The sequence below is a fragment of the Ochotona curzoniae genome, unplaced genomic scaffold, assembly GCF_017591425.1.
Source record: "Ochotona curzoniae isolate NIBS_2020 unplaced genomic scaffold, NIBS_Ocur_1.0 contig_430, whole genome shotgun sequence".
Lineage (NCBI taxonomy): Eukaryota > Metazoa > Chordata > Mammalia > Lagomorpha > Ochotonidae > Ochotona > Ochotona curzoniae.
The window spans coordinates 9372664-9384872 of NW_024466219.1; the positions used below are offsets into that span (position 1 = coordinate 9372664).

At 37.5% G+C, this 12209-nt stretch overlaps 1 protein-coding gene across 2 annotated transcripts in view; it reads right to left on the reverse strand.

The window, feature by feature from the left end:
- Positions 1-12209, reverse strand: part of DENND1B (DENN domain containing 1B) — a 217548-nt gene that overhangs the window by 31676 nt on the left and 173663 nt on the right. For both annotated transcript variants that reach the window (XM_040985408.1, XM_040985407.1), the window contains 2 exons: positions 6988-7078; positions 190-230 (listed from right to left, as the gene is read on the reverse strand). In XM_040985408.1, the coding sequence (XP_040841342.1) occupies positions 190-230; positions 6988-7078 (132 nt within the window). The remainder of the gene's footprint in view (positions 1-189; positions 231-6987; positions 7079-12209) is intronic.

The following is a 12209-nucleotide window of genomic DNA, read 5'->3' on the forward strand; positions in this document are numbered from 1 at the left end:
ACAAGTCATTTATGCCTACACAAAAGCTTGCCAGTTAAAAAAAATTATTAATAACAAACTAAGAATAAAACTATTTAAATGGGAAAATAGACAAATATGGTAAATGCTGACAAGTAATGTCAGCAGCATGCTGTCACTGTGTACTTTCTGTATTTCTTGCAATGGAACAAAGGCCTTGAGGGTTTTTACCTTTACTGTATGTACCCATTGCTGGTATGATCTCGGGTTCCCTGGAATTGAAAAGAAAAAAAATCAGATGCATGGAAAACTTGATGAGAAATAAATCCATAAACCAAAATTATATTTTAAGGCAATTTTTATTTAAATTGTAGGCAATGTTACATAGAAAGCATTAGTAAGACATTTTTTAAATAGACATTTTTTTCTCCATTCACACATGAAACTAAAACACTATCTTCTTTCATTGTAATATTGCCTTCAAAAGCAGAAATTCTTTAAAATTATACACTCCAAACTTATTCACTGGTTGTGTTTCTCTCTTTTATACAGCTAGGTCCACTCTAAAACAAGATTTCAAGTGCTCAGAAAATTTAAGCCTAGAACTAAATGTAAAAATACAAATAACTTTGGGACAAAAAATTTTCTATGGTTATTAAATAATTACACATATCAACAGCCAATAATTAAACTGTAATTTTGGTCCTGAAAATATTCTCTATTTGTCAGTATGGAAATTTGGGAGTTATTATCCCAAGAATTGTGAAGCACTCCAAATACCACTGTTATTAGAAAGCTCAAATTAGAAAGCTGCCAGAACTACTTTAACAAAACCTGATGATGAACATATTTGGCTTTAAATAGAGGTAATTTCAGTAAGATATGAGAAGGCAACAAAAGAAACATAAACACAATAATGTAATCTTTCCTGTCAGCTGGTTTAGTTACATTTCAATGATCTTCCCACTTGCATTAATACTCCCTAAGTCACACGGTGAAGCAACAGTACAAAATCCCTGGTGAGGCAGTGAAATGGCTCAGTGGGCTAATCCTCTACCTGGTAAGTGCTAGCATTCCATGTGGGCGCCCCACTTTGGATCCTAGCAGCTGTACTTCCCATCCAGCTTCCTACCTGTGATATGGGAAGCCAGTGGAGGATGGACCAAAGCCCTACTACCCTGCACCCACACGGGAGACCCCAAAGAGGCTCCTGGCTCTTGGCTTCATGGCTTTAGATGGGCTCAGCTCTGGCCGATGAAGTTCTTCGGGGTATGAACCGGCAGATGAGCAATCTCTCTCTCCTTTTCTCTGTAAATTCGTCTTTCCAATAAAAATAAATAAATCATAGCAAGAAGCTGGATTGGAAGCAGATGCTAGTTCTACGTGTGGAAACTTCTAGATACTGCAAGTATCTATAGATTGAATCCATTGCTTTTTAGATGCAAATTTTGTGGAAATATTTCTCAATAAACTATTAGACTTTCAAAACCCAAAAGCCATGGGTGGCTATCCTGGCACCATTTAGTACCAAGCACTCCTGGGAGAGGGTTTATCTTCCCTTCTAAAGGATCGCCTTCTAACACAAAACAGCGGCAGAATGGCGCTGTCCACGTTTCTTGCCACCTGCTATCTTTGAATCACATGTCAAAACCAGCAATAAATGTCCTGGCTCTGGATTTACTTCAGTATTCAAACCTTTCTCTAGTTTGAAAGAAACATTAAGAAATAAATAATATTCCATAAAACATTTCTTAGTACACTGCACTGTGCTCGAACTTTTTCTGGAAAAAGTTACATAAGGGAAAATAAAATTTTTACTTATGTAATGTTTACTAGTAAAATGCATCTACTTAAAATAATCTATATGCAAATAACCTGCATTGTTTGAGTTTCTAGTGTATCTAGCTTGGTTTAAGCTTTAAACTTATATTTCTCCTCAACATGATGAACAATTCCAAAGGCAGATTTACAGGGAAAAATCTTGCCTCTTCTGGTTCACTCCCAAAATTGCCACAATGGTCAGAGCTGAGCCAATGTGAACCCAGGAGCCAGGAGCTTCTTCTAGGTCTCCCTCATGGATGCAGACCCAAAGGTTTTGAGCCATTCTCCACTGCTTTCCCAGACCACAAGCAAGGAACCGGATGGGAACTGCAGCAGCCAGGACGAGATCCTGGCGCTTACAAGGGGAGGATACAGCCAGCTGAGCCATCATGCTGGGCCCCAACGAGATTTTTTTTTTTTTTTTACTAATAAAATAGCCAGTATTTGCCTTCAATCTTGCAGATTGGCTTTACTTTGTTTTATTTCTATTAGAGTTTCTTATCAGTTTAGTTCTTTGATTTCTTTATTAGAAATGGCTGAGTGGAACTCAACGCTCTTCAGATTACTTTCTTCTGGAAAGTCTTTATTTTCTATTATTGTCCCAAAACTGCTTTTCAGAGCAGTTGCAGAAAGGAATAGAAAAGCTCACACTCAGCTCTTTGCAGGTCATTAACAGGATATTTTGAGTGCATTTTTCTAGCATGCAAAGGCAGGTACCATGGGCAGTGGGTTCTACAACTAGGAAGGTGGCATTCAGAGCCCTGACCCCCACTAGGCTGGCCAACCGGGTGATCTGGGACGAGGACCATTATCTGGCAGAGCCTCACCCTGCTCATTCATCATGGAACTACTTCAGCCACTGTCTTTGAGGGTCACTGGGGATGAAACTTGATGGCCACTGACCACTCCGTGAGGACTCCAGCAAGCCACAAAAACGCCATCACTGTTATTTTTTTACTACAAAAAACTTCCCAGAGGTGGAAGCTGAGGTTCTGAAATGAAAATCCCATGTGTCCATGTTTACCAAGCAAGAACTGAAGGAACAAACAAGAATCTAGGTGTTTTAATTCCAAGTTGTTTATTCCTAAACATTTGAAATACCACCACTAAGTATAATAAACCTGAAATTACAGAGATTTCTCTGAATTACTGAAAAGCAACTGTATTAGAGAGGACAAAGGGCTCCCAAAAAAGAACCCCACCTGGGGAAACGGATGGTGAAAAGCACTGGTTGGCAGCTGGGGTGTTGTGGGGCAGTAGTACGGACAAGAAGCCCCTGGAAAGAAGCAAACTGCATATGATGGGGAATCCTGGTACAACTCAGCTTCCTTTTAAACATTGGCTGAGCTTGTCTCCTTCAATTGTATGGTTTATGGGACTAAAAATTGCTATTTTCAAGAAATCTAAGTCAAGTACATTATTTTTTGACACTTAAAAAATAAGGTTACTTCTGTTCTTTAAAAGTAATTAACCTGCCAAAATAAAAAATCTCTCAGAGTCCTTTTAAAATAGTGGCATTACAGCAGCAATAATCATTGTGGAGTGATTTCTTAAATATTATTCCTATTAAAAATCTGACTTTTTCCCACTTTAAGATAAAATATCTTTATTTCTCACCGGTGAAAAGATTGTCTCTTCAAATATAATTTTTTAAATTCCAGGACTATGGAATTACTTATCAAAATATACAAATGGCCTAAGTTATTTACTGTGGTCACACACATGCTACTGGCATGGATCACTTCTTGTGGCCTCTTCAAACCTCTTTGGAACCTCAGAAGAAAGAGAGGGGAGGACGGTGCACTGACTGCTTTACGTATGAGAAGGGGTGGAAGGGGTGAGCAAGTGCTTATGATGGAGAACAATCACACAGTCTTACATAAAATAAGTTTCAAAATACTTTTACTTCTTAATGTGCAAATAATTTGGCCTGAATTTAACAACTAGTTTTGTTGTAAATGGGGTGGGGGGAGGAATAAATGTTCTTAACTATCCAATTTATCAGTTGATTTTTCAGAGACAAACAAATGTGTTTATCTAACCCACCTTTTGCACTATTCACATCCCATCCTATTACCTTCCAACCTCTACCTCGACAGTTTCTTCCCGTCACATGTCTCCTCATATTTTTTATCATTTTCCTCTGCAGGTCAAAGGCTCTGCAGGATCTCATGAAACAAACAAGATGTAACGTGGATTTCCTTAGCAGTCCTGACTGCAAGAACTCATGGGACAGAAAGCAATGTTTGAAAGTCTCCTTGCAGTCACAGTTTCTAAACACGAATCCAGAATTTCACATGAACCTGCTGTTCTATATCTCTTCATCCCGCATAATATATTTAATCAGAATCAAAATAATCGTAAAGCTCCACACATGTGTAATGAGTTTATCATAACCACTGTTACTATCAACAGAAATGGTGTACAAATGACCACTGCAATGATATATAAAGAGGACAGCACATAATACTCTGAAATTTCCTAATTACTTTTGATTACAGAAACTTTTTTTGTCATTTTAGTTAATGTTGATTATTCCTCCATCTTTCTGCGGTCTCTGTGTTTAAAACAAAATCCTCACGATCCATGTGAAACAAGAACCCTGCTAGTTAGAGCGGGGGAGGCTTGGACGCTATTTTTGCTGACAGGATGCTTTCTCATCGAGACCTCTTACCATGAGAAAGCAAAATATTTCAGTTATTAAAGCAATGACCCTGAAGCCTGGTGCAGGCATGTTTAATTCAAACTTTGACCAGTACTTTGGCTGTTGAAAGAGCTTATTAAACTGAGTACTCAAACGCATGCAGTATATTCCAGGTGCTTTGCTGGGCGCTGCAGGGGTTGAGTGCTACCATTTCTGTAGAGCTCTTGGTAGTTCCTACCATAGAAAAGCTTTTCTAACACTATGCAAAAAATATGACCAAGAACACCAAGAGTGATGCGCTTCCTTGAAGAAGATGTTCCAATTATGCCAATTTTCCTCTAAATGACAGGTTGTAGAGTTGACCTTTAGGAAAGACTTTGGTGGCAGTCTTAAACACAGACACACACACACACACACCCTTAACATAGGCAGCTTATAATTAACAGTAAAAAAGAACATCACTAGGGCCAATGGCAGGTTATGCTGCCAGCTTGCTATCGAGGCTCCAATAAAAGCCCAGGCTGTTCCATCGAGCTGTCCATTAATGTGTCTGGGAAAGCAGCAGAAGGTGGCCCGAGAGCTGGGGACCCTACCATCTATGTGTGAGACCCAGATGAAGCCCCCGGATCTGGGCTTCAACCTGGCCGAGCACTGACCATTGGGGGACTGAGCCAGTTAATGCAAAATCTTCATCTCTGTCTTCCCTTCTCTTTTTGTAACACTGCTTTTAAAATAAATGAAATAAATGAAAAAAAAATTTTTTTAAAGAACATTACTAATTTTAATAGCTTTTTCACATTTTTATTTAAAAATTTTGTAAGTTTTACTTTATTTTCTTGTAAGAATGGTACCTGTCTATGTATAAAATACACTAAAATACAATTAAAATAATAGCATTTGACATTCAGGCATACTTTTTAAGGTACTTTCTTGCTGTACTCACGGAAATTAATACTTGTTAGACTAGAAAAGCCACCTTTTACTATATAAAAGGATCATAGTTCTACCCCATTGCTGTCACAGATGTCATCTTCAATTCTAAAAAAGCTACTAGCCCCATGGGTCACAAAGATAATGAGACAGCAGTTATGTAAATATCGAATAGACGCCTCAAGCAATTTGTCCATGAACTGACAATATTTTGCTTGTCTGAGTTGAAAAGTAAAAATGCGTAACTTTGACACAAAAGTATCATTGAAACTAAAATTTTACCCATTAGCTGAGAAAAGCAAGAAGCTGAATGTTCTTGCTGAGTCAAGTAGCTAACTTTTTACCCCAAGCCAGTGCTTTCAGTTATTTGCTGTTATCATATTAGATAAGGGTATACACTTCCCAAGTTCATGATAATAACTCTTTCAGTGAACCAACTGTCTCAAAGCTTTTTTCATATTTTGGAAAAAAAAAACATAATTCTTGAAAGGAAAGGGTATACACACAAAGGAAACGAGAAAGAGAAATATTCTTTTTAGTACATCATTCCTCAAATGGCAAAAAGAGCTTGGGCTGGGCTGGGTCAAAGCCAGGAGCCCAGAATTCCACTCGGGTCTGTCATATATGTGGTAGGGACCCAAGAACTGAGCCATCCACCAGCTCCCTCCCAGGACACATCAGCAGGAAGCTGGAGTCTGGAGCAGAATCAGCATCTGGACTCAGACATTCCCACGGGGCACACAGGCATACATTTATGGCAAGAAAAGAATCTTACTGATGAATAAAACTGAATTTTGTAAAATCTGAAGTACTTCTTGGTGTTTTCTTTTCATGTTTTACTCCTCAATTCTGACAGCTACTTATTTATGCATATATTATTCTTCTAACCTTACAACAAACATACCAAGAGGTAGATTATATACTATTATACCAGGTCAAAATCGAACACTCCAAGATACAAAAAGTAGAATTGTTCGTTTATTTAGTTCACTCAGAAAATGGTGACTGAATGAATTAAAGCACATTTCAGACTCAAGCAAAACTCTCTGAAAGCCAAACTAGGTATCAGAAAAACAGTACACAAAATATCAATTCAGAAATTAGTAACTGCCTAGACAAATTACAACACTGAATATTGATATTGTAAGGATTAGTTGTATTCATGGAAGGGTAATGTAAAACTTTCCTAACGCTACAGTAATCCGCACTGTAAATGAAGGCCAAAACTTGCATGCAAAAATGCACTTACTTTAAAATTGGAATTAAGTCGTGCTGCTCAAATCTTTCTTTTTGGATTATATTAAAACCTACTCTTTAATCCTAAACTCAGGTAAAACCCACAGCTAGTCACTTTCTGGCAGAGATCAATATTATTTAGATGAAAGGATATGAAAACAAATGGAACTTCATGTTTTGTATGTCCAGGAACATAGACTGTTCAAGCCAATGGCTGCCAATTCATGAGACCATTTTAAAGCCTTGAGTAACAGATATCAGCACTGTAAATTAACATCCCAGCTATTAAGCTAGGAAAACACACTCAAGCTATTATATATGCAAGGAAAGAGACTGCTACAGCTCCAAGTTCAAAGATCACGCAGCAGTGTCTGCAAGAGCTTGCAGCCATACTTCACCTCCACCGAAGCCTCCTGAGGTGATCTCTTCTTCAAACACATCAGAAAACCCTCTTCCGGCATTGAGCTTCACCAGTCGCCCATCAATGAACTGCAATTTAAAAGTTTCCTGTTAGCTATTTGTTCCACAAAATTAAACTGCAACTTATATGAAAATAGTAATAGTAGACTATCTCAAATATATGACACATATACTGGCACATGCTGCAGAGTCACAAACAAAAGCTAATTAAAATAACATAAGATGCCTACATTGTAGATACAGAATTAATAACAAATTATAAAGCCCACTTGCCCCAATATCACTTTTTCTATTTCCTATCTACTTCTGAGTTACCTGGGAGAGAAACTAATGTTGATCTCATGTATTTATGAGTACACAGTTTGAATTTGAGAAATGTTACTGAAAGACTGAAATCTATGGAAAAATTGCTAAATGTCATATACTTCAACCTGGTTTTAAAATTAAATAATTGTCATACACACAATTACTGAATTATATCTTGGTATCAAAACTAGTATTTTGTAATGTTGGTGCTTTTCTCATAAAATGAAATGTTATTAATCTGAAAATGAGGCAGTTTGAAATTCATGCAAAATTTGACTTGCACACATTTCAACAGCAGTATAAATCAAATTAAGTATGCAATTTGATGGATTACCATTTTTTAAAAAAATAAGGTGGCAATAAAATGATAAATTTAAAGTAATGGATTACGGACAAGTAGAACAAACTAAGACATCATTTTTATTTTGCTCTAAGAGATTATGACTAAAGACTTTCTAAAAGGTTTTCATCTTTGTGTTTACTGGAAGTAACCCATCAATTTTATTAAACGAGTGGATAAGTTCAAGTCTAAGAAGAGATAAATCCCCAACAATTTACTGAGTATGCATTTTCGAGCATGAGAATCTATTTTTTGTTACTCAAGCCAGTGGTTTGAGCCAACAGGAATTAATCACGTGGTGAGACACAGGTGCCGGCAACTCTGGACGTAGTCCTGACAGAGACAAAGACACACTGACCGATGGACAGACTGCAAACCTTTGCTCTTCAAACGAAAGGCAGGTTTTATGTATAGACAAATATGTTACTAATATATACATACATATACACATATCCAGGAACAGCCACAAGAGAAGAAGGAATGAAGAGGAACGTTGAGACAGTTCCTCAAACCCCTTGGTCTGTCATTCAGTAACAGCCTCCTCCCTCCATGCCCCATGCCAAGTGCAGCAATGCAGTCACACACCACTCAAACAGCAGCAGCATTTCAGAGTAAGGAAAAGATAAGAATACTTTTAGCTACTGCTATAAGGAAATAATTCTGAATGCAATGCAGTCACACACCACTCAAACAGCAGCAGCATTTCAGAGTAAGGAAAAGATAAGAATACTTTTAGCTATTGCTATAAGGAAATAATTCTGAACTAAAAAATAAGCACTGTTGGAAAAAGCTATTCCTCTAAGCTATCATGTACCCTATCATTTTACTTGATTCATAGTAATCATTTAGTAATAAATAATCTTTGGGTAACTGGAAAATAAAAGTTATGGATGAGTTTATTTGTTATTGTAAGTAATAACAAGAGTAACATTACTGATAACAATGAAAGTAGCACAAACACAATTTGGTTGCAAATAGATTTTTAAGAGAATTTAAAGTTGCTTTACAATGACAAATATTTACATAAATCTTAATATTTTACATTTATTCCAAAAAAATAAAAATTTAGAAATTAATACTAGTGACACAATATGTATTATTAGAAATGTTTCAAAAATTAATGTATAATTCCATAGTGCAGACTAAAGTTGATTTTAAAATGAGAAATCTATAATTCTACAGACCAATTAAATATAATTCTCCAGATCAATGATTTTACTTTCTCTACACTTCAAACTGCAAAAACAAACAAATCCTGCTTTGTTCATCTTTTGTGATATGATCTTATAGCAGTGTAAGAGGTCATAACTATTTTCAAGCAACAAAACTGGTTTCTGCTCCTTTTTCTCCACGTTGATACCACTGAGGTTTCCCTGAAGCGTTTTTGTCTTCAAATAGCCATCTTAACAGAGAACTGAGACAATTTAAACAAAGTATCCTCATTTAAAACATTCCATGTGAAGCGATATTGCTGCATGAAATTGAACATTCATCATTTAAATTGGTTTTTAAAATATAATCATATGTCATACGAATGTCTCAAAAACATAAACCTAGACTTGATAATAAACTTCCTTTTAAAAATTACATACTTTCTCAACCAGTTAAGTTTTACGATTTTCACAGCTCTTCAATTATTGACCTATCAGTAGTACATTTCAAGCAATTTTACAATGCAAGCAAGTTACACTATTATCAGTGTTTCAAGGCCTTCAGTAGTCTAGACATTTGTTATATACACATTAAATTTACAATCAATCCATGAAAACTCTCAAGATGACAATAAAATTTTGTAATTATAATTTTAAAGAAAAACTTGATTAGAAAAACTCATTAAAACCGAGGGTTGCGCTGGGTGGAGAAGGGTCCCTGGGGAGAGGGCAGTGTGCGGTGGCCTGTGCCACCACAGCAGCCTTGAGCGGGAGACACGACGGCCAACAATGCGGCAGAATGACAGACAGATGGGCACTGCTGCCCACCCCTCCCACAGCCTGGGAGGGAAAACTACGTATCTCAATTAGGAATGTCATGACAGAAACCCTTGTTGGTGCAAAGTAACAGAACCAATGAAACTGCAGTCTCCAGAGCTAGAGAAAGATGCATTGTTTAAAATCAAGAGTCTTTAGAAAAAAAGAAAACACTTTCAACTAAAATTGCTCTTAAATGGATTAATTTCATATAAACATTTAAAATTTTCAATACATATAATACTTCCAGAAAAAATTTACCCAGCAGTCTGATTTAAATATTTTTCTTATAAATTTTCAGTTAACCCTGACAGGCTAGCAAAATTTTTACTAATGTGCTAAAATAAATCAAATCAAAAGATATTTATAGGCTAGGAATGGTAGCCTAGCGGTTAAAGTCCTTGCCTCACATGCACTGGGATCCCATATGGACACCAGTTCTAATCATGGAGGCTCCACTTCCCATCCAGTGTCTGCTTGTGGCCTGGGAAAGCAGTAGAGGATGGGCCAAAGCCTTGGGATCCTGCACCCGCATGGGAAACCGGGAAGAAGCTCCGGGATCCTTGCTTCAGACTGGTGAACCCCCAGTATTGCAGTCACTTGGGAGTGAATCATTGGGCAGAAGATTTTCCTCTCTGTCTCTTCTCCTCTCTATATACCTGACTTTCCAATAAAAATAAAATAAATCTTAAAAGATATTTATAGACACCTGCTAAAGCTAAATTCAAGTAGTTATAAATAACCACAAACTGCCATGACACAGGGGAATAAGGTCAGTTTAGGGCCCAAATTAGGAATATTAAGTATGTGAATGAATATAAATAAACTGTACTTTTATGCCACTTTCAAATTTAGGTAATCAGATATCAGTGAGGTCCTGGTGCATTAAATTAGGATCTCATGGCATGATGAACAGAAAAACATATCAAAGACAAAAAAGAGTCCTTTTGGTGCAATTTATTATTAGCAGTAATAAAACAACACTGATGTGACATACTACTTTCAGGAACATACCAACTTTCAGGCATTCAATAATTTGCCAAAAGAGGCTGACATCTTGAACAGCAAATTAAACTACTGTTTGCAGAGCCAGGCTGCTGTATTAGAATTCTAGTTTGAGTCCCAGCTGCTCTGCTTCTTTTTAGAAGGTTTACTTATTTATTCAAAGGCAGAATTACAGAGAATGGTCACGAGCAACAGGTCTTTCTATTGGCTGGTTCACTCCATAAACTTCTGCAACCACTGGGGCTAGGCCAGACTGGAGCCAGCAGTCTCCATCTGGGACTCCCCACAGCGTGGCAGGGACACATGCACTTGTGTCATCTTCCACTGCTTTCCCACGTACCTTAACAAGGAGCTGCACCAGCAGTAGAGTAACAGGGTTCATATGTGCTGTTGTTGCCATGGTTTGGCCTTTTGCACCACAATACCACCTTCCCACCCTCAAACCTCTGCAACCCCCAGCTGGCTCTACTTCTAATTCAGCCGTGGCTCAGACCCAATTGTGGTGGCCATGTGGAGAGCGAACCAGTAGATGGAAGATCAACCTCTGGATCTCTCTTTCTCCCACCCTCTACATTTTGTTTTACAAATCACTCTATTTAAAAATAATAATAAGAGTAACTTGCCAAAGAATTTAATCTGTTCAACTTTAATGATCAGCGCTAAACATTAAATTAAGTAAAACATTCAATAAATACTTAACTGTAGCTGTGATATATTAAAAAAGACTATATTAGATGTTTAAAATACAGAAATCAATGCGATGGGGAAGCATCTGCAGCAAGCAGAGTTAGGGATAGCATGAAACAAGAAACATAATTACATAGTAAACCAGAAAGTGATGAAAGTTAGAGAATAAAATAAACTTGCATTAGAGAATTTGGGGTATGTGGATATAAAGAACTTTCAATTTGTAACAGTGTGACCAGGGAAGGTCTCATGATGATGATATTTGAGCAAAGACTTAGGCGTGAGGAAGCTTAAAGGAAGAAAGGTTCCAGGCACATGGGCAGCCAAAGAAAATAACTACACTGAGTTAGACACAGGCTGGTCCAAGTGTCTGAAGAAAATGCAACTGCCATAATGACTACCCTCACTCTAAATTAATAATCTCCAACTTTGCACAAGAAGTGAATAATAGCAAACAATTCTATTTTCATCCATTCAACCTCCCCACCTTTTCCATAATTTCCTATCAGGTCTCATCTTAAATGTCCAGGTCACTCTTCCAATTGTCTCCCAGATGATGATCCTGATGCCTAATTTCACTGAAAACAAAATCCTCTGAAGGAATTAAAGCACGTCTTCAAGCTCTAAGGGCCATTTTTTCCTCTTCCCTCCAGCTGTGATCTTGCCCTCCATGGTGCTACACATGAGCTGGCTGTGCTCCACGGAAAGATCAACTTCTCTGGCAGCGTGCCATCCTTCCACAGTCTGTACAGGTGCATCTTCTTCTCTGGATGCCATGGCCATCTCTAGCCATGTCCACCTCGGCTCCCATTTACGACCACATTCAAACAGCTGTCAGTGTGTCTCTATGTCTTTTCATGCTTTATCACAATTCATCTTTACCGGGTCACAAAAT